Source organism: Coloeus monedula (genome assembly GCF_965178545.1).
Source record: "Coloeus monedula genome assembly, chromosome: 1".
NCBI classification, from domain to species: Eukaryota; Metazoa; Chordata; class Aves; order Passeriformes; family Corvidae; genus Coloeus; species Coloeus monedula.
This window is the reverse complement of record NC_138781.1, coordinates 138,905,161-138,928,032: the sequence shown is the minus strand read 5'-3', so window position 1 is coordinate 138,928,032 and position 22,872 is coordinate 138,905,161. Positions and strand designations below refer to the sequence as shown.

General features: G+C 39.7%; 1 protein-coding gene across 15 annotated transcripts in view; it reads left to right on the top strand.

The window, feature by feature from the left end:
* The first annotated feature begins 463 nt into the window (after positions 1–463).
* UBR5 (ubiquitin protein ligase E3 component n-recognin 5) overlaps positions 464–22,872 on the top strand; it is an 81,347-nt gene continuing 58,938 nt past the window's right edge. For 14 of the 15 annotated variants that reach the window (XM_082279645.1, XM_082279642.1, XM_082279652.1 and 11 more), the window contains exons 1-5: positions 464–795; positions 18,309–18,353; positions 18,832–18,913; positions 19,090–19,166; positions 19,949–20,068. In XM_082279645.1, the coding sequence (XP_082135771.1) occupies positions 734–795; positions 18,309–18,353; positions 18,832–18,913; positions 19,090–19,166; positions 19,949–20,068 (386 nt within the window). In that variant the 5' untranslated portion in view covers positions 464–733. The remainder of the gene's footprint in view (positions 796–18,308; positions 18,354–18,831; positions 18,914–19,089; positions 19,167–19,948; positions 20,069–22,872) is intronic. The other variant, XM_082279643.1, reaches the window with a different exon arrangement.

The following is a 22,872-nucleotide window of genomic DNA, read 5'->3' as shown; positions in this document are numbered from 1 at the left end:
AAGCACCTGCGGGCATCGGGGGAAATCCGTGTTCGCCCCACAAGGCACCCTTGGGGACCAGCACACTGAGGCCTCACACATCCACACCCCCGCTTCCTCCCCGGAGCCGCCCCAGCCAAGGGGAAGCGGCTCCGCTCCCACCCCGCTCGCGCCCAGCGCCTCAGGGGCAGCGGCGCGCGCCGCCCGCCGGGAAGCCGCACTGGGGCGGGGGGGGGGAAGGGGAGGCGGGGGAGGAGGCACGTGGTGCTTTACGTCCCGCTGGCGCAATGACGTCATCGCGCCCCGCCGCGAGGGCGACGCACCGGGCCAATCGGCGGCGCGCTTAGTGGCAGGGGAGGGAGCCGCGCGCGCCAGTCAGCACGAGGCTTGCACGCGCGCCGCCGCGCGCGCCGGTCAAGCCCCGCCCCTTCCCTGTCGCGGCGCACGGAGGGCGGGGGAGGGGGGAGGGAGAAGGGCCCGCTGGAAGCCAAGATGGCGGCGCGTGCGTGAGCGCGGCGCGGGCCCAGCTCCGAGCGGCGCCGTTGCGGCCGTTCCGCCCCGCCCCGCGCCCGCAGCGCCGCGGCCGCCGAGAGCCCGAGACTCCGCCGGGCGGCCGCGAACCACCCGGGGGGAGGGACGGAGGCCGAGAGCCCCCTCCCCCGCCGCCCCCATTGTGTGCCCGGCCCCCGCCCGCCCGCCTCCCGCCGCCGCCGCCGCCGCCGCCGCCGCCGCCGAGGGGGCACCGGCGCGGAACATGACCTCGATCCACTTCGTGGTGCACCCGCTGCCGGGCACCGAGGACCAGCTCAACGACCGGTGAGGGGAGGGGCCCCCCGGGGGCGAGGGGAGGGGCCCCGGGGCAGCGGGGCCGGCCCGACCCCCCCGCCGGGCCGCGGTTCCGCCGGGTCCCGAGGCGTCCCGCTCCGAGAGGCCTCTCCCGGCGGCCGCCGCCGCCAGCTTCGCCCCGCGCGAGGCTGGGGAGCCCCGACCTTCGCCGCGGGCCCGGCGGGGGCTCCGGCCGGCCAGGGAAATCCCGGCGTCCGGCCGAGGAAAGGGGTTCCCGGGGATCCTTGGCCGAGGAAGTGGGTTCCCGGGGATCCCTGGCGGAGGAGCGAGAACGTGTCCATGTTAATCAGGGATGGAGCGAGGCAGACAATGCGGGTGGGGGATCGCGGTGTGTGAGAGAATGACGGGAGCGGGGATAAAGGCGGCAGCGCTGTCACACGCAGTGCCGGTGTGCGCGCTGCCTTCCCCTTCTCACGCACCGGGTGTTAGATACAAAAGGAGGCCCGATCTCCAAATCACTGATGGTGTGCAGCTTGGCTGAGATGGGGATGACAGCTGCCAGCCTGGAAACCACGCAGCTAACTTTATGTAGGATTGGGGGAGAGAAACTGCAGGATGGGGAGAAACTCGAGTGCTTGGGAGAAAATGAATCCGCGAACCAAATTTTCTTCGCTGCTTGACGTGTATTTGACAGCTCTGTGTGGCTGTCAATTATTTCTTCTGTAGCAATTGCTAATGGTACGTGTAATAGCTTGCAAATTTTACTTCTGCTCTTTTACATAGGAATTATTAAAAACCTGTAACTTCATCTTTAATTTCTCACCAATTTATGCGTGAATAAATCGTGATCTTTAATCATCACTGGATAGAAACCTAAAGTCTTTTTGCACTAAAGATAAATGTTATTTAATGATTCTAAACAATATTTAAATATTTGTAAGTCTTAAAAAGCATGAGCTCTTGGTTATAATCCCTCGTTTTGGTACTACCAGGTTTCAGAGTAGGTCAGGGTCCAACTCACTTCACTGTTGTCTGTAGTTAGGTCACTTTTCCTAGACGGGTCTTTGCTCTGGCATTTTTAAGATGCTTCTTAAAACAGGAGAGGTTTTGAGAGTGTATGATGAGGAAAATAGGTTGTTTTAAAGACAGAATTTCTGCCTAACTGCATTATCCATATCCTTACACAGGGAAAAGAAAAGATAAAACAGGTCCAAAACCTGTGTATTTTTTTCCTTTGATAATACATTTTACGGAATCCTGCTTCCTGGGAGGCCTAGCCATTACTACAGGATTGATTTGCTTTCTCCATAAGTACTACATTCAAATTTGGCATAGGCTGTCTTCCTTTAGAGTGACAAGCTGAGAGATTATGCTGTACTAGGAGTTCTTCCACTTACTGCTTGCACTTGATTTGGAGTAAGATCTAGGGCTTTGAACTTGAAAGGACCCCGGTGGGTTTTCTTTTTCATTTCTTTTTATGTTGATAGGCCCTTGGAAAACATTTAGCATGTAATTATCACACTTTGCTCCAAGTGAGAGAGCTCATCTGTTTTTTCTTTAATGGTACCTGTTCTGTTGACATATTGATATAAAATACGAGTCCCCTTCAGTCTTCATAATGCTTTCTTGTTTTCTTTTTTTTTTTAAATTTTTCCCTTCTTACCACAGCAGCATCTCTTACAACTACTATTTGATACAGAAAACTTCAAAATGTGCAGTAATTAATTTATGGAGAAAGCTGCAGTAGTGCTGTTAAGTAGGGACTATTCTGAAAAATCAAGCAACTCCTTGATCTGAGCTGCAAGTCAGAAATTTCGACTTCATAAATATAATTTTACTAAAAGTGCAGTAGCTGTGTATCAGAACTTGTAATGCAGTGAAATCAGAATGATTCATAAATAGGGTTGAGGCACACACATATATGCTGGAAATGCCAGTTCAATTTTATCAGTAGCATTGCTGCTTATTACTATTCTGTCAATGTAGATCAGGATCTAGATAGCTTAATAAATTCTCATACACGTACTCATACAAGTTAGGATCTTGGAACGTCTCTTGTATCTGTGATGTTTCTTTCCTCTCTCACTTTATAGGCGTTTTTGAGTCTGTGCTGCAGCCGGTGCTCAGTCAGGGTTTTGTTCTGTCTGCATTCTGAATGATAGTTGTTTCTCAAAATCAGATTTTGGGATCATAAATCTACATTGTATGCTTCCAGTGTTATGTGTCTAAGGAATAATCACTTACAACATGAGGCATTTATCAGTGCAATCCCTTTGTGTTCAGGATACAGGACACTTGAACTTTTGTAATCAAGTATTTGATACAATATGCTTAATAATCAGTGTAGATGTGTTAAGGAGGTGAAATGTTTTTGGAAACCATCCTTCTCCTGAAATATTGCTCTGCTCTTAAGTAGTCGACAAAATGTGAGGAAATAGTTTTTTCCAGTTTGGTTTGGTGCATTTTCTGTCATTCTGTTCTACAGTTCTTACTAGGTTTTCTGTGTAATTTGTTATCCTACTTAATCATGCAGCATCTGTAAGAATGGTAAAACATTTCAAAGAAAAGAGGAAAAAGTAACTGTAGAACCACAAATAATCAGAGGACTCCTGAGCACATCTCCTCATCATCTCAAAATACTTCTTAACTAGTGTTTTTGAGAATGTAGGTTAGTATTGTACCTTGATGGCAATTATTAGTCCTCTCTCAAATAAGCTGAAACAATGTTGCCTTCTTCACTCAGATGTCTGGGAGCTGGTGACACTGAAGAGAGTTCGCAAAGGACAAGGTTATACTTAATTTTGTAGTTGTATAAGAATTCATCTTTTGAATTGGATACTAGGCTAAGCTTTTGTTTAGGATGAACTGACGTAATTAAGGTTTTTCTGGTAAATTTATTTAGGAAGATAGGTAACTTGGAATTTTTCCCCCAAGCAATTTATTCTCTGCAAACTAAATATGAGGAGTTTATTGGGAGAAAAATTCGGTATGGCCTGCAATTTGAGAAACAACTCCATAGAGTATTTGGGATGTAAATAATTAATTGCTTTAATATTTGAAAAAGATGTGTCCAGCCTCTATTGCAGTGGGTGTTAGGTATATTTTGTCGCTTATCCACCTCTTTCAGGGTTGGAGACTTTGTGCTTTGTGGAAGAAGTTTGACACAGTTTCATAGATAGGTTAATCTTAGTAAATTCTTCTTAGTATATTTCTTAATTTTATGTTGGGTTAGGAAGTGGGTGTAACCATGACAAATAGCCTTTTCTCTGCTGTTATGAAACCTCACAGAAGCAGTTTAACTTGCAGCTCTCTGGAAGGAGAAGAGGAGTCTTTCACCTTACATAAATGGCTTTCCATACATGAACTAACCTTCAGGGACAGGATTCATCTCAAAGCCTTGACTTTGTTTTTACCTTGTACTAAGAAAATTCTTGGCAGCTAAACCATTAAAGTCCTAGCATAGAGTAAGATGTAATTTTTGAAGTGGTCATTGACACAATGTTAATGTGGTCTTTTCTCTCCTCCTGAAGATGAGATGTAATGAATTTGGTTAAATAGAGGATGTTCTGAATTTAAGATGAGTGTTCAGAAGTGTCGTGTAGTAAGTTTTCTGGCAGTAACATCTTTGAAACCAGTAGCACACCTGACAAAAGTTAATTTGAAGCTTCAGTGAGTCTGTATGTAGAGTCAGCTTTGGGGAAAGGAAGGATGATCTCGTTCTTACATGACTTTGTTTTCCCTTAATAATACATTCAGTGCCTGTCGCTGTTATTTGAATGTTTAGGCTTTGCCTGAACTGAAAATTTAAGTAGTGTACTTTGCATTGCCTGCATTGTTTATACTCTTTGATAATCAATTTATGTGGAAAAAAAATACCTAGCAAGAACATACCTTTTTAATCTGCACATCAATTTAAGGTACTGTGCAAGTGATCAGTGGATATGTGGCTGCTACTCTGGCAAACGCCTCCCTGCCTTGCATTTACCGATGAGCAAATCTGTTAAAAATCTCAAGCAGATGTTGCTGGAAGGAGCTTGCATAGGGTGTGGTATGGCTGTGCAGGGAGCCAGCAGGGATGTGGAGCTGGTGTCTTGGCCCCTGTGCTCTCTGCAGGAGCCATGCACAGAGAGGGAGAGAGCTCCTCATAATGCAAGTGTTGGTTTAGCCCTGAACCCCCTCTGCTATGTCCACAGGCGTGCTGGGAGAGTGCCTGTCCTCTTGGGTGGAGGAAGGCAGCCTGAGCACAAACTTCTCTGCTGTTACTTCAGTGTGATCTGCATTGCTGCCCCAAGTTGGGGAAAAGAAGGGATTGACTGATGCATTCTTAAACAGAGAACCTGCAAGTTGCGTCCAGATAATACAGTACTTATTTCAGCTTAAGTGGTTTATTTTGGTGTACTTTAAACTGTTCCTAATCTACTTTAGCAAAAGTGTAGGTAGCTTGCCTCAAACAGGTTTAATTACTGGAAAGCCATAACTGATGTAGTACTTGAACTCCCTGAGTTGCAGCTCCTTGATGAAACTTTAGTAACGGGTGAAGTGTTGAACTTGGTTTTAGGATTAGTTTCTTGAAAATGTAGCCAAATTTAGATTGACCTCTTTCAGAAGAGAATGAGGGAATGGTATAACTGTCATGACATTACTGTTATTATTACTACCATCATCATCATCAGACTCTTAGTTGGAAACACTTTTAAAAATGAAATGGTTTGGCTGTCTCAAAAGGTTTGCACCACCACTATGGTAATAAAGACTGTTATAGGATTCATATATGCAGCAGTGCATTAAGATTTGATTTTACTTAGTATTGTTACTTAAGAACAGTAATTTAGGAAGGTAAGCATCAGAATTTACACATAAGTGTTATTTCATGTCAGGTTGAATATGGAAAGTTACCTATACATAGGCTGGTATTCTGGGCCTTTTTGGACATTGTTCTGCCAGGATCCTCTTCTGGTTCAGTTGCTTGCTACACCCCAGATCCTGCTTTTTAGAGAGTACGTATGTAATTGTCTGTGAATGTTCTTGCTGGAACTTTCTCTTGAGATGTTGTAAGTCAAAATAATTGCTCTCTTCTGAAGGCAGAGGTTTGTTTTCCCCACCTCTTACATTGCACTAACTAAGTTTTTGATCCCATAGGAAACTGACTTAATTTGCTAAAATGATACAAAGATAGCCCTGGTAAAGTGAAGTAAATACAATTTAGTACATTATGAAGTTGAACTGGTTTATCTCCTTGTTGAGTGTGCATCAGAATATTTTGAAAAGTGCTGCAGGAGGGGAGAGTTGGTAGTGTAGAACAGGGAAGAGGAAGCAGGGTTGAGTTCCTTCCATTTTGAAAGCAGCAAGTTTATTTTGGCTACTGTAATGTGAAACTGTACTGTGAATATGATCTGGGCTGAGAGTAGTTGTGACCTGTCACAAGGAATTTAGTAAAATAGTAATTGGGGCACAAATGTTGCTTCCTTTTTCCTTCTCAAGTCATATATAAGGTTTGAGTATATTTGTTGGACCAATGATAAAGTAAGAGTAATGGACTAAGATATCAGTAGCTGTATTTCAAGGTTGGCACTGCAAGTCAGAGTTGTCAGAAAACAACTTTTTTAATTCTAAGAGCAGTAAGGTATCAGCCAATAACCTTTATATGCTAAATATTTGTAAAAGTTAAAAACTATAAAAAATAAAATACATTTGAGGTAAATTTTGGTATAGTATCTATCCATGAAATATTCTAATTGCCATGTAGGATGTTTGTACAATTTGTGATTAAATCATAAAATAGATGTAAAGGGTATGACACTTTCTTTCTTAAACTATCTAAAGCAGATAACTGTTCAATGCACAATTATATTTACATGAAAAACGACTTGGTACTTGAGGAAAAAACAACCAAGGATGTACCTAAGCTTGGCAAACTGCATTGTGTTGTAGCTGCCTTTTCACGGTTGTGACACTGTTATTCATTTGTGACTTAAATAGGCGGTATTATGTATTTGAAACTTAGGTAAAGAAGAGAAGGGGTTCAAGGTATTTTATTTTAGTGATTACACTAGTAGCAATCTAATTTGCAGTTAATTTTGCAAAATGCTTAGTGTAAAAGCTGCTGTTTCATCTTTCTCTGCATCAACAGCCATTTATGCAGGAAAAAAACATATACAAAAAAACTACTTGTGCTTTTCAGTTGTACAGACTTTTTAAAAGCTTGAATTCATTGAAGTCCACTCAGGATTTGGCTCTGAGAAACAACTCCACATAGGAGACTGCAGTAGTTGGCATCTGTATGTGCCCCAGAGAAAATGAGAAGACAAGGCCTGGTTGCAGTAGTTAGAGGATTTTAAATTGAGAGGAACAATTTGGAGGAAAAAAAAAAAAGTTGAAATAGATGCACAAATCTAATTTTCGTGGTGCACATGTGTATTTTGTCCAACACCTTAAGCCTGACAGTTTAAGTGAGGATGACACAGCATTAGTTACTGCACTACAGGAATAATTACCTGAACTTCAGATCTTATTTGCTCTTTCTGGCATAGAACTATTTTGACAATAAACTCTGTGCTCTATTTCTAAAAGTCTTTCTGTGCTTAAACAATGCAGTCAACCAGCATTGCTTCCTTTCCTCTTACCCTTCCCTTCCACGGTAATTAGTATTTTGCTTCAATTTAAATAATTTTTTTTTGTTTTATATGAGAGCACATACCCACTGATACAAAGTTATGAAGTGTGGCAATTCTGAACAGTTGAAACATACAAACACTGTAAACCTAATAAAAAGGTTTAAGGTGGGAGCACTGGTCATCTGCATTTACGTAAAACTGCCGGTTTGGTTCCGGGTGAGGAGTGATGTAACCATTAAATTTGCTGTCTTTGAAAATTTTGTCTTCATCTCACAAGTCTCACTGCTACACCCAGCACTTGTCAGGAGAATTTCTCATACTAAGTATGCTTCACCCAGTCTTTCAGCAAATCCTTGGGGCTGCGCTTTAAAGTGCAATGTGTTTTACAGTAGCAATCCATGTTGGTACAGTGAAATTTTGAATATTTAACATCCCAACTTGATTATTTTGTTGCAGTTTAAAAAATTATTTTTAGTGTAGCATCTTATGGTTTGTCTTATTGGCTAGTTTTTGTAATCCCAAACCAGCTGCTGTTGAGTTTATTTCTCAAATTGCTTACATCCACAGTGGAGATGGAATGTGTATTTTCTGTAACGTTGGTTTGGACAGCTTTTCATCATTAAACTGCTTACTACCTTTAATCAGACAAGGTGCCCGAAGATATTTTGGTCTCATCTTTCTGATTTAGTTTTTACATTATGATGTTTTATTAAAGAGTGCAGAATAAAAAACTTTGAAAACGTTTCCATGATTGGTACTATTTTGGACATTAACTGTGTTGGGATTTCTTGCTATCATTGTTGTTTTATTGCCAGCCATGAGGTCTGCCAGTTTAATTTGTGACGACAGTAGTGTAACTCAGCAGATGAAGGTACCAAGGCTGCTGGAGACTTCAGTAATCTTATGGAATTTGTCTTCAGTAAAAAAAAAAGCCCCCCATCCAAAATCCACATTCAAGAGAGTGTGTTTTTTGTTTGTCAAATGAATCAGTTAAAAATATCTTGAATAACTGAGTGTTATTATACCCATGCAGCTGTAGTTTGCCTATTCATTAGAAGACAGCCCAGAAAGAAACTGCTTTGTACCCAGGTCTTGCTGGTGTTACTTTCTGCAGCATGCTTGCCATCATCTCTAGTTAAGCTGGATGCTAATTTTGTCTTTTTCTATGCACTATAGAAGTAGTAGTTGATTAGTTTAATCCAAATCTGTGATAAAACAGCATTTAAAAAATTTGCTTACAGTCTTTCATTATGCTTCATTCTCTATTATCTATTATGTTTCCTCAGCCTCTCACCTTGTTCACCTTTGGGATGGATTATCCCTCTATATATGTAGGTAGTTCTGATACAGTGAAATGGATCTTGATTGGGATCTCTTGAATTCTACTAAAAATTTTAATTTCACTATGTAGGTGTCAGTGTGAAGTCTGACATTGACTTAATATAGACATGTTTGTGCTACAGCATTTTAACCAAAAACTTAACTAGACAATATTTGCCTATGTGAATAAAGTTGAGTGTACACCTTACTCTGTTGTTGTTTGAAGCTATCGGGGTCTATCACTTCCTTCAGTAAGGGTGGCATGATTTTAATTTCTTGTTCATTTTGCAAAATTAATTTTCTTAAATGTGTCTCTGTGTTTATTCTTTCATTTATGGTATGAAATTTTTGCTGTTCTCTATCCAGCCTGAAAATGGTCAGAGCTGCATTTTTTCTCTCGCTCCAGTAAATATCAGGAGATGTTCTTCTAAAGAGAATTTATGGCTTTTAATCCATTTCATATTTTTTTAGTATAAGTGAGTTATTGTCTGATCTTTAATGAAGATCTTTCTTAGGTTGTTGGATCTCTTTTCTTTGGCTTTGACCACAGTATATTATTAACAGAGGTTTTTATTTCTCATTTTCCTTTCTTTTTAAGCCATTCTATGCACAATTCACTGACTTTGACAAAATGTATCTATCTCTAGAGCAGTAATTTAGAGGTACTTAATTAAACCTTCAAATGATACAGATCATAGCATCTTGTCATTGTGGGGCAGATTGGGTAGGCAGAAGGTAATCTGTCCAGGTGTGCCCTGCTCCTCATGGGAAGGCTGGGGAATAACAGGCTGTTTTGCTGGAATGTACAAAGTTTGGTTTTTTTTCTCTTGTGGTGCAGAATCTGTATCTGGCAAAATTGTTACTTGGAATAATATGGCTCTAGGCACTCAGTGTGCTGCTTCATGAGCTCTTCTAGGGCAACCAAAACACTGGCTACACTGCGGGATGCATCTGGAGTTTCATGGCTGGGGTGCAGGCAGATGGAAAAAAGAATCTTTTTTCTGGCAGTGCAAAAAAGTATTGGGATGAGCTGTGCACCTCAGAAGCTCAGGTTTATTTTGAGTTATTTTGCCTGCATTGTGCATTGGACAAAGTGATTTGGCTGCTTGTTTTACTGGCTTGGTGCTTGCTCTCTACTCTTTATTCCAGGCCTCAGTCCATTCCTATCTAAATCAAAGATGTAGTGTCTGAGAGAAAGGTTTTGAAGATGTGTTTTTAGTGGGAGACAGAGCAGTGTGTGAGGAGGAGGTCTGGTATTTAAAAGGCAGTTTTTAGCAAGTTTGAAAACGTGACATGCAGATAACACTGTGATGTCAGGGTTTTTGTTGAATACTTCAAGGTTTGGAATTGGACGAATTGGCAAGTAAAGAACTGGACATGCTAAGTGATCTTTCCCTGTTGCTAAAACTAATTCAGAATGAGCATAAGGTCATTGGACTTTATAGAAAAGCAATTAGAATTCAGTTCTTGTTTGTGCTTTGTTTTTAATAAAATCACTTGTACAAAACATACAGTTGCTTTTCTCTAGTCAAGACATAAAGTATTTAATAGTGTGACAGTTCTTACTTTTAAAAATATTTTTATAGCATTTGAATGCTCCAATCAAAGGCCATTTTCCAATTTTGCACAGTGATCGCAGCTCCCAAAAGCTTAGAGGAAAGGAAAATGATGAAGAGATGATTTGGGTTCCTGCAGTAGCCTCAGCTGGGCCCAGAACCTGGCTCTCCAGGCTTTAAGCTGGTATGCTGGTAAATTCATAGCCTCCCTGGTGGCTCGTAATTAACTCCTGAAGGAGCATTAGCAATCTTACCATTATGGGACACAGAAGGGTTCTGTGATTTTCAGTGACTGGATTTTTATTTTGATAGCATTTTTTAAAGTGGAATCACTACAGCAATGTTCTGACTGTAAAAATAGGATTTTTTCCTTTCTTTGCCATAATAGGGTCTTTCAATTTTCACTCATTCTGGTTAAACAAGTGTACAGCTTCCTAGCTGTATTTTGATAGCTAGCATTTGTTTGTTCTTCAGTGTTGTAACACTGGCTCATGTTATTATTATGTGTTTATTTTTCAAGTATCCTTGAATTTAGAACCATGGGGTTCTAAATTCCCATTATTCATGTTTTATTATCACAAGAGGATATACTTCCTAAAATGATGGATAGTTAAATAGTTTACAACTGTAATTGTTTTATGATTCTGAACTCACCCAACTGAGTTGGTTGATCCAGTTGTTTAGCTGTTGTGGTGTTCTGGCTAAAGAAATAGTCTTCTGCTAAATATTAACCAAAACAGCTGCAAGGATTTTGTGCAGTTGAACAGAATGTGGGACCACAAAATGATGATTTGATGCGTTTTGCACCAGAGAACAAATTTCTGTCTTATATTGCCTGGATTTGCAAACTATACTTTTGGAAATCTACTGCCATAGAAGGGCCTCAGATTGAGGCTGACTCATTCTCCTGTAGTGTGTTTCTTTTTCCCCAGAAACAACACTAGGTGTTTAGGCAACTTGTAGCTGTAGATATACTTCCGTACGAAATCCTCTAGATAATGTGCTAAATAACATGTAGGTGTGCTGTACCTCCTCTGTGGCAGTCCTGTCAGGATCATACCATTTGTGATTTCTTCCTGTTCGTATTCAGACTGTTAACTACAACTTTTTTTCAGAAAAGGGGCCATGCTGTTTCATAGCTTATGGGTGTTTGCTTATTTATAAAGCATGATTGACTTTGTATTCCTCTTGAGCTAGGCTATGGCCATCCTTTGCACTGTTGTGTGGAGTTATGGTTCTGGGGTGTTTTTTTTTCAGAGGGGGATGTTTTCAGTGTCACTTAAATGATAAATCTGAAGAAAGGATGTAAGTAGATTCTGAGCTACAAGAACCAGTCACTCAGCTTAAAAATTCATTGCTAGTTCACAAATTCTACAGGTGTCTGCCCCAGTCTTGCTGTTCTTGCTAAAGAAACAGAGTACTTCCACCTGGATATTTAAGTACCCATGAATTTTTTTTACTGAATGTCTAAGTCTCTGACACTTTCCTGCATCATTGGTGTAACTTTTTTCCTGTGCCACTGACCTTAGAGGGATTCTGTATAGCAAAATGTGAACTCCTAGCTTTTCAGTGGCAAATCCCCTCCTTTTGCTGCTGTGCCTTCAAGTCAAATATTACATCCTAAAGCATTAAGTCCTCAATATCAATTGCAGAATGGGTGAAGTTGGAAGGGACCTGTGGATATCGTCTGGTCCCATTCCCAGGCAGGGCCATCTACAGCTGGTTGCCCAGGTCTGTGTTCAGATGGCTTTTCAATAACTCTCAAGGGTTGAGACTCTACAACCTCCCTGAGCACCCTGTGTGAGTAATTGGTCACCCTCACAGCAAAGGAAATGCTTCCTGATGTTCAGACAAAACCTCTTGTGTTTTGGTGTGTGTGTACTGCCTCTGGTCCTGTCACTGGGTGCCCCTGGAAAGAACGTGGCTCTGTCCCCTTTACTTAAACCCCTTGGTTTAAGAGCTCATATATGTTGATAAGATCCCCCCCAAGCTTTCTCTTCCCTAGGCTGAAGTCCCAACTCTCTCAGCCTTTCCTCTTTTGAGAGATGATCTAGTCTCTTAATCATTTTTATGTCGCTTTGCTAGGCTCTGTCCAGTATGTTCATGTCTCTCTTGTGGGGAGCCCAGAACTCCAGATGTGGCCTTATGAGTGCTGAATAAAGAGGATTGTCTGCCTCAGCATGCTGGTAATATTTTCTCTATTGTAGCCAGAATGCCATTTGCCTGCTTTGCTGCAAGGCATATTGGCTCATGTTCAACCTGGTGTCCACCAGAACTTCAGGTCTTTTTCTGCCACGCTGTTATCCAGCTTGGCAGTCTCTAGCATGTGCTTGTTTTTGTGCATGTGGTTGTTCCTCCTGCAGTGCAGGGATTTGTGCCTTGCCTCCCCTTAGTGGTCAGGAGGTTGCTGTGGTTTGTATGGCAGTGTGGCATCCAGCATATCCACCAGTCCTTGCAGTTTGGTGTCATCAGCAAACTTGCTGAGGGTTCCCAGTGCCCCCATCATCTGGATTATTAATGAGGATGTTGAGCAGGACTGCACCCAGTTTTGACTCGTGGGGCACATGGCTCGTCACTGGCCTCCAGCCAGACCTCATGATGCTAATCACCACCCTCTGGACCCAGATGTTCAAACAGTTTTTGGTTCACCTCACTGTCTGCTCATCCAGGCTGAACATCAACAGCTTCTATGTGAGAATGTTGTGGAAGACAGCATTAAAATCCTTGCTGGACAGCATCTACTGCTCTCTCCTTGTTCTTTTATACAGTCATATGAAATCTTCCTTTTTTTTCATAAAACTAGAACTAAAACCCATGCTTACATTCTCTGTAAGGTGAAGAAAATGGGTAAGTAATTTTACCTGCCTCTACAGTGTGTATTTAACTCTGAATATTAGCTATTGATGGGTATCTATGTTTAACCTTCTGATGTTGTTGCTACTATCCTATTTTTGCTAATTTTTCTTGTCATGCTTTAACCTTCTTGTGGGCTAGCTTATACCTAACGTAGGTAATTATCTACATCAGTGTTGTTATATCATTAAATAGTAGTGGTCTACTGTTAGAGAATTTTCATTCTGCAATCACTGTATTACCTGAAGACTTTTCAGTGATGTTGCAGAAAGCTGTTTTCAGGACATTAATTTGTTTGATGTTTGTCATATTGGCATTTTACTGCAGATAACAAATTCAGCACAGTGTGTTACTTTTGTTCCAGAGAGAACTATTAAGTGGTCAGAACTACTTTTATCAATCAAACTGAAAATCCTGCAAAATAGGAAATAAAGTTTGGGAGCTCTGTTCTGTAAACTTGTGTTGGCTGATACCATGAAATGCAAGAAGAGCTGTTCAAGTCAGACAAGAAGTCCATCTATTTTCCTCCTGTTTGTGGCAGATTGACAGGAGAACAGTGTTAGAATAGGGCAAACGTACAGTGATGCTTTTCCAGCTTCTAAGAATTTGCAGCTTGGTGATTCCTTGAGCAGTAGGTGTTGGTTTAGTATGAAATAACCAAATAGTCCTAATTTATAATTCTTGAAATGTGGATAGGACACAGTGTAAGCCATGGTACCCCTGATTAGTGACTGAGTAGAGCAATGAGTTTCTTTGTCATCTAGTTCATTTCATTCATCTGTGTATTCTAGTCTAAACACGTTATCCCACTACTCTGCTGAGTAGTACTGGTTACCTTGGAGCCTGTCATTTTGTACTTGTGCTTGAAATTTTTTTTTTTATGTGCATTACTTTATTTTCTACAGATAATCTTATTGCCTGCTTTTGTGTGGTACTTTAGCATTTGATTTTATGGATTCTTCCCCCTTCCTACCCAGACTGACTTAAAACACAGTCTAAATCTTCATTTATTCCAGCAGGAGAAAGGTGTAGCTGTGGAATGCTGTCCCTTGGAAGCTGCTCTCTAATGTTTGAGATGGCAGTCGGGGGCAGGATCCTTTTGTATGCTGTATTGTGGCATGGAAGATAGCTGGGTGTGACTTTACATCAATGACGGCATCTAGTGTCAAAGTTATCCTGGGATTAGGAAACAAAGATAATGTATTCACTTAAGCTTTTCATTGGTGTCCATTTTCTGCATTTCTGAGACTCTGTTTTTGTGACACTGATAGACAGGCACAGGAGCTCATTTCCATGTGATTCAAGACAGGCAGGTGTGACAAGTCTTTGATCTGGAGGCTGTGCAGCTCTGCTGGGCCAAAACCTGTAAACTGGCCAGATAGGTGCTTCTTTGGGTCTGACTTGCTGTGCTCAGAGCACTTCAGGGTCTCAACTGAGGACCAGGGATGTATTTACCTTTTAAGTGTTGGTAGGTATGTAATACTGTTCCCCAGTGCTTAAATTGATTGTGTCATATGGGTGTGTCTCCTTGGGTATCTGCTTGTTATTATTATTATTGTCCTTCCCGTGGAAAAGCATTGTAGCCGTACTTGCATACTTCTGTCTGCTCTGCTGTGGAAGTCTCCTAAGTTTGTTGGCTTCCAGACTTCACTGACATACTAAGTTGACTTAAAGAGGCCTGATCACTTAGAAAAATCTACCAGGCCTGAAGTAGCTTTTTTTTTATTTCCCTACTTGAAGTTGTTCTTCATACCAAGCTGGTTTTGGGGGTTTGGGATGTGGGGGTTTTTGTTTGGTTGGTTTATGTTTTGTTTATTTGGTTGTTTTTTTTAAAGAGTACCTTTTCTTCCTCTGTGCCTCTTACCTTCAGTATTTTGAAATGGAGTTTTTCTGTAACTTTTTTGCTTTTTTGAGCCTAACCCGCTTTTATAAAACAATATGTGGTGGAAGGATTGGTCCTGAGGTAAACTTGTCTGGAAATAGAAATCTTCTTTGAGAAAAATAATGTCTTGTGATGAATAAAAGTGCCATGTGGGAAATCTGAGCTGTGGTAGTCCTGACCTAGAGCCTTTTTGGTTGCTTAGTTTGAGCATAGATTCCTTCTATTCTGATTGGTTTCTAGAGGCTAGAAATTGGAGCTGCAAAACTTGAAATTAAAGAAATCCCTACTTGGCTTGTACAAACTGACTTTTTTTTTCCTCACAAATGTTTTTGGATTAATTTCAGTAATAGTATTCAAAGAGTGTCTTGATGCAGGAGCCATCATCACTAAACTTTTTGTCTAAAAGTGTTGCCAAGGCTAGTACATTTCTCCAAAAACTTTTGTGATCAAGATATGTGTTGCTTCTAACTTTGTCCTTTGAAATAGTTTAATTGCCTTTAATGAGAACTTTTTGAAGCATAGTTCGTCAAGACATTTGCATTGGAGATTTCTTTTACCACAGAAAGGTTTTAGTGAAAATATTGACCTTAATGTGAGAATTGACTAAATCATCTCTGCCTGTACCTCTTCCTCCAGAACACCATCAGTTGAAATTATTGCACTGTATTATTAAAATTAACCTGATTTTAAATAAGCTCTTCCCTTCAGAGGGTCAGTGGTACAATACCCGGCAACTGTGCAGGTAGAAAGGCTTAGATTGCTGCAGGAAATTATTTCAAGTTTTTATTTGTACAGAGGGATTCTCCATACAGAGTATACAAACACATCTTTCTGCTTTGTTCTTCTTTTCCTGCTGGTTTGGTTTTGTGACTGGTGTTCAGATGAATGCTGGTGCCAGCACAAAAAAGGGGAGGAATGAGGGTGAAACCAGCGCCACAGGAGGGAACAACTCCAGTGGTGTTCTGCATCAAATTCAAATCTTTGTGGACTTACAGGAGCTTATAGGAAGTACTTGTTAATTTTGCTATTACAGTAGTTGCATATGAGATGGTTGAGGCATGAGATAGTTTTTACTTTTTTTTTCTTTCTATTAGAAGAGTTTAGTACTTTCAGCATCATCGCTTATATCTTTCTCTGCTCCCTCCCTTTAAAGACTGACAGCAGCCTCTTCAGCAATGTTAGATCTCTTTTGGCCTGTGCTTGTTGCAGATGGACCTACTCTCTTGAGATTGATGTTACTCATGGATTCATTGAATATTCTTAGCTTTCTGAGCATATTTCTTTCCTATTACTTCATTTTTTTTAATGGGTATAAAAGACTTATGGTGATTTTTTTTCAAATTTAAATACATCTATTTCTTTGGTAGTGGTCTGATCTTGTGATCACAAGACTTAGATAAGGAAGCTTTAAATGTTGCTCATAGACTAGTCTAGTAACCATCTCCAATAAAGTACTGGGGTTTTTTTGCTGTCCATTTTTCTTAAAGGCAGTGCAATGAATTTAAAGGTAGATTTTCCTATTCTATAATTATTACTCATGCTTGCCAGGAGGGAAATGTTAATGGGAAACTGCTCAGGATTCCTGTGGGAAACTGTTAGGCGGTAAACTCAAGACATGAAACTTCAGGGATGTTTAACTTGTCAGATATTATGCAGCAATCCCTGCTTGCTGTATAAAACCGTATGATAAGCTGTGGAGTGTGCGCTGTTCGACTTGGGGTTCATTCCACAGTCTCCCACAGTAGCTCAGTCGTGTGGGGTACCTTTTGCACAGATTGCATGGGAAGTTTTTGTTTTCTCTTTTGCTTTTGTGGGTTGTCTTCACAGAAACCTTATCTGCATATGTACTCTTGGCCTATGTGAAGTAGTTGTGGCTGGAAATTGGGAGTGTGAAATTGCCTACTTGCAAACCGGCAGCTTGGCTTGGATAGCAAAAGGCAATTCTGAACATATTCAATTCCTTCCTGCTGTCTTCTTTTCACTGTTCCTTTCTTCTTGGGCTTGAAAGTTACTTCCTAGCAGTATAAAATACCTTGTTTCTCAAACAGAGATTTTTTCCGTATTTTTTCCTCAAGGCAAATACTTTAAACGCTGTTGATAATGTTAAGATTTCACTGTTTGGACCTCTAGTCTCTTTTGTTTCTCATGCTCAGGGTTTGCAAGTAGCTGAAGTCTGTTGTCCATACTCTGTGTGTAGAAACTGAAATGAGACAAGTAAAAATTAAGGATTTAAAGACATGGATTCAAACAGAGGAAAACAGTGCTAGTGTGCACATCTTTTTGTTAGGTTTAGAAAGGTGTTGTTGACTTACGCTAGGATGAACATGGTACCAAAGCTGAGATTTTTTTTCTCAATTTAGAAGACCTTGCGTAATTTTTACAGAATTAATCTTGGTTTTATATCTTGATATAATGCAAATACTCTGACTATAACTGGAAGCTCTTTAGGGCCTTTTTGCAGATTGCTTGTCTGGTTTGGGAAGAAAGGAACCCAAGCTTTAATTGACATGCCTACGTGATACCACTCCAGCATCTTTGCTTCCCATAGAGGATCTTTCCTAAGTGGATTAGAAATTACCTAGGAAATTACTCTGTTGCTTTCCACTTTTGGACACAGTATCCTGTAAGCAGGAGTTTTATATGGGTTGGCTCTTTCATGTGTTCTGAGCTTTTGAACTTTTGGAAGCATTCTTTACCTTTAGGAAAGGTGATGTTTTACATAACCCTATAAATAGTGATGTTTCTCTGGATTGTTTCTTCTGCTGGTTAGAATTTATTGTTTGTCCCTTTTGCTGTTGGCTTTTGTACATATGTTTCCTTGTGTTTTCTGTTTTGGGGAACTTAATGTCATATGTTCGGCTTTTGCGTGCCACATACTTTCATCTCCTAGAAGATTATAATTCTCCTCTGGGATGCTGTATTCAAACTTATACAAGGAAATACAAGTATATCTACAATTCATGGTCATTGCTTCATATGTTTATTTTGTGACTGGAGTTGTAAATGGTTGTAACAAGGCCTGAGTAGTGTTTTTTATAGTGACTTGCAAAACACACAGAAATGCAAGCAAATGTTGGTTCTGTGGCTAAAACTTTGGGTAAAACTCCAAAACAAAAAACCTCTGAAACAAAAGCCTGATTTGAAGCTGAATACTGTGCAGTTCTTAAAGAGACTCCCAGCACCAAGTAGTATTTATATTAAACTTCAATTAATGTGGTGGTAAGTTGTTCCCATAACATCATTAATATGCTGTACGAATGGATGTTGTGGACTGTGGAGTATGTCATCAAATAACAACTTCATTTCTTCCTGTTTCAGATTAAGGGAAGTTTCAGAGAAGCTGAACAAATATAATTTAAACAGGTAAGGCATATCACATGCTGCTGTGAATCATTTAGGAACAATTTCTCTTAACAGCAGCAAGAAACAGATGATTGTACTGTAGATGATGTAGCTGTAGAAATCATCAATGCTACTGATACTGAAGTCCAGAAATGATGCTTCAGGTAACACAGTTCAGATAACACAGGAAGAAAATGGGAAGTTTTCAGTTATGATAAATTATATTCAAATCTTCATTACAAAATGACTTCTTAATATGAGGTATAAACCCTGCTGTTTGTTGCTGATCAGATTAAATGAGAACCATCACCTTTTAAGATCTTTCTCCTGCATTTTATGTGCTATGTGCTTCAATTAATGCACACTTAGTCATTTTTGAAAGTTTTTCCTGTCGTTAACCACCACTTTACATTTTTCCATCTATGCCCAACTTGATTTTTTTTCCCCTCCAGACTTCAAAAGTTTTAAAATGCTATAAATTCTCACTTTTTCTTTTCAGCCATCCGCCTTTGAATGTATTGGAACAGGCCACTATTAAACAGTGTGTGGTGGGACCAAATCACGCTGCATTTCTTCTGGAGGTAAGTTGCTGAAATCTTCTCAGATAACAAACTTGAAACCATACAGTTAAAATTAGTTATTTTAACATTAAATCAATTAACACTCTTCAGTAACTGAAGACTTATGTTTTAATTTTTTTGGTAAACTTGACTTATGTTTCAGTTTTGAACACTTGCTTTTCTTGTTCTAAATACAGGATGGTAGAGTCTGCAGGATTGGTTTTTCAGTTCAACCAGACAGATTGGAATTGGGTAAACCTGAGAATAGTGATGGGTAAGAAATGCTTTTCTTCTAAGATTTTTTTTTAACTCAGTAAGCAGCTTGGCTGCTTTTCTGTTTTTGTTTTTATTTGTTTGTTTTCGAAGTAGATTTTGGAATGGATACTTTGAGTAGAGACACAGTGGTTATGGTGATGCAGCCAAACAGCCTAGCTTGACAAACTGGTGTAGGAAGAAATAGTATATGTGATTCTGAAAGAAGTGAGACAGGCTCTCTTTAACTTCAAGAAACAAACTCATCCAAAAATAATCCTTAAGAAATAATCTGTGTTAAATTGTTAAGCTTAATGTAGAATCCACTCTGAAAGTGGTCCCATCTGGCAAGGCTCACTTTCTAGACCTGTGGTCCTCGGTCCAGGTAAGTCCCCCTTAACAGGACTAATTAACAGTTCACATTGAATTTAAATCACTTAATATCAAAGTAGCGTGCTCAGGTTTATGGATAGAACACCTGCTGATTACAATTTGTACATATACACTAAAGGAAAACTTAGCACAGTGGCTAACTCAAATCACTAATTAGCTTAATATGTATTTGCAACTGTGCTATTATGGATTGCCGATGTACGTAAGGTCTGTTAGGCATGCTTTCCACTTTCTTTTTCCAGTGTACCTCTTAATATACAGTTAGATTAGTTTGGAATATTCCCCAAGGGTGTTGCTTAAGCTGGTATGTTACCAGACTAAGTCCCTGAGAATTTCAACCTGGGATTCCAGGTTTTGTTCTTAACCCATTTGGGATTGTTTTGTGACTGATTTACCATCTTTTACTTTCAGTTCAAAGTTGAGCAGTGGCTCAGGGGCAGGAAGGACATCCAGGCCAGGCAGGACTAGTGACTCCCCATGGTTTCTGTCTGGTTCTGAAACTCTGGGCAGACTGGCAGGCAACACCCTTGGGTAAGTTTTGATAGGATTGAGGCTGCAATCTGTTTGTTCCATATTTGAGTATATGTGTATACACATATATAAATTGTATGCAGTATGTATAAGGGAACGTATAATCACAGCAGTTGGGTAGGTAGGGTATAACAAAAAACCCACTTGATTGACTTGGTTAAAATAACAGACATTGAAGTGACCGTTCAGCACATAGGATACGGAGAGATCTTCATGTATGTGTCAAGAATAACCTGCTTTAGGCTGTGTTGTCTTCTTTTGAATGTTTTTTCAGTACCTTGATTTTTGAAAAGCTGTCTATTTCAGAGGGACACTATCAATTTAAACCATGATGGGTTACAAGCATGGAGTGAAATGAGTGCATTTATGCAGGAAGAGCCTTCATTATGTGCTCCATTGTTTTGTGCCTTCCACTCCCTTGCCCCAAGTCCTGAGTGGTGTTTTGATAGCTGGGATCCTATACATAGTAATAAGAAAGGAGCATTTGGAAAAGGTTGTTTCTCAGAACCTTTAAAATTGTACTATATGCTAAATATACTGTATAGATCCAGTTTTCTTGTCATTAGACTTAAAATTGATGGTGTCCCTTTTTATAGAAAGGTAAAGTAATCTTCATTCCATAATGACAGTGATCTCTTTGTTACATGTTTTTGTAAGACATGTCCAACTCTGCTGCTTCCTAAGGTTACTAACTGCAGTTAAGGAGAATGCAAATGATTTGTTAAGAGGAAGGAATGACATCTTTCCATTAATTTCCAGAAAATTTGTTGGTTTTTTATTACCAAATAAACTAATTTCATTTGGGCCTTAGCTGCATGAAGAATAACCATCCCTATAAGCTTCCCAATTTTTTTCTGAAATCATTACACATCTGAACCTAAAAATCCATGTGATAAATGTTAAAGACAAACTAGTGTTGTCATGTTTAAGAACTTCTTGTGGGATGTGTATCACATTTTTTCCCTCGTTATTCTTAGCTAAGCATAATGTGTTAAAATTGTTTGAGTCTTAGAGACCAACCCTGAAGTGTTCCTGATGTCTTCTCTTGAATGTCTCAGAACTAGGTAGTTGGAACTTCACTGAACTAGTAGAGTAGCAGTAGGCACTATAACTAGTCTGTTAATTGAGGGAATAATTATGTTAATAAATTGAGTCTGAAGCCATTCAAACTGTGGATAGATAGATAACTGGAGAGTAGATAACTGGATTTGGGAAATTGCTAGCATGCTGCTGCACAGTGGAGGGATGTGGTTAACTAGTAGGTGAACAGAAATGAGATGAAAGATTTCTGTACTGTGTTAGTATTTATTTTAGGTTTAGACAGCTTTAATAGCAATGGCCATGTCCTTATTCTCCTTAACAGGACCAAATTAGGACACATAGGGAATATTTGAATTATTACACAAATAGAAGTGGTTTTAACTGTTAGATATCTAAATGATGTCATTGATAGTTTATAACTTAAAGTAGAAAATGCATCTGTAGTATTAATATCTAATATGGAACCTTTTCCTTAACCTTACACCTCCCTGGAGAGGGTTGAATTGAGAGTTGCTCTGTAGGTAGAATTTGACTTCCCCATAGCCCCATTCTTTTCCTCTCAACCACCTTCCCACCTTTAGAACAGTTTAACTAGCTCTTTTTTTTAAAATGTCACATTCTTCTTTGTTGGTTTGGTTTTTTGGGGTTTTTTTGGGGTTTTTTTTTATATTTTCAATAGCATCTTTTTTTTTTTTTTTTAGAACTCTCTTTTTAACTCATGAGACAAGACTTTTCCTAAAGACATCATTGAATTGCTTTCTGTCTTGTCTTGTCATTGTCTGTGTGGTTGCTAGCTAGAATCCTGAAAATGTAGATGTGTCTGACAGGGCCTTGTCTTAAGCAGACATTTGAGTTACTCTGTGGTTGCAGGGTGTTGTTGGGAGGAAAAAGAAAACGCAAATTAAAAAAGGGTGCTAGTAATCAACTGAAGGCATAAAATGCAAGACAAGTGTTCTTACTTAATTAGCTGTTAATAGCTGCTTATAATAGACTTTCAATGTAAATTTATTAGATACTGTTTCAGAGATCATATCTTTATTTTCATGTCTAATTTTAGATTTTTTTCTCGAAAGGAGTTTGAGACTTGAAGTGGTTGATAGAGGAAGGTTCTGCTGATACAGATTATTAAGTAGCAGTAATACCATACCCAATACCCTTTAAGGTGTATTACAAGATAAAGCTTAGTTAACCTCAAAGAACTAACTAGAGTCTCTTGTCTTTCATGGCAACAGATTATCTTGTCTTAAATCCAGAGCAGATACAATTGACACAGTTCTGTGGTGATAATTGTAATGATGTGGATAGTTGTAATGATGGTGAGATGTCTATTTTTACAAATCGCTGTCTTTTTGTTGCCTTATTTTGATACTGATTCATAGAAATGAAGAAACTGTTCAGTCAGTTCAGGCATGTTTTTGCAATGTATATAGTTGATGTTAATTTCTGCAAAAGGAATAGGTAAAAAGAAGAGTATCTCTTGATAGCTATACATGAGGATCAGAGAACTATGTAGTGTAAGATTTCTTTTGCAGTAGATTACTTGATTTTTCCAGTGTAATCTTTACCAATTTCTTAATGTAAATCAAGTATCAGAATCTTTAGAAGACCCACCTAAGTGTAGTGGTCTTCTTTCAGAGCCATTGACAGTGAAGTTGCTGCATGTGTGCTTTTATAACAGGAAATTAGCAGATGAGTGTTAGATCTTACTGCTGCTGCTACTGCTTTTAGAAAATCTGGGAATTCATCCTTTTATATATTTATGT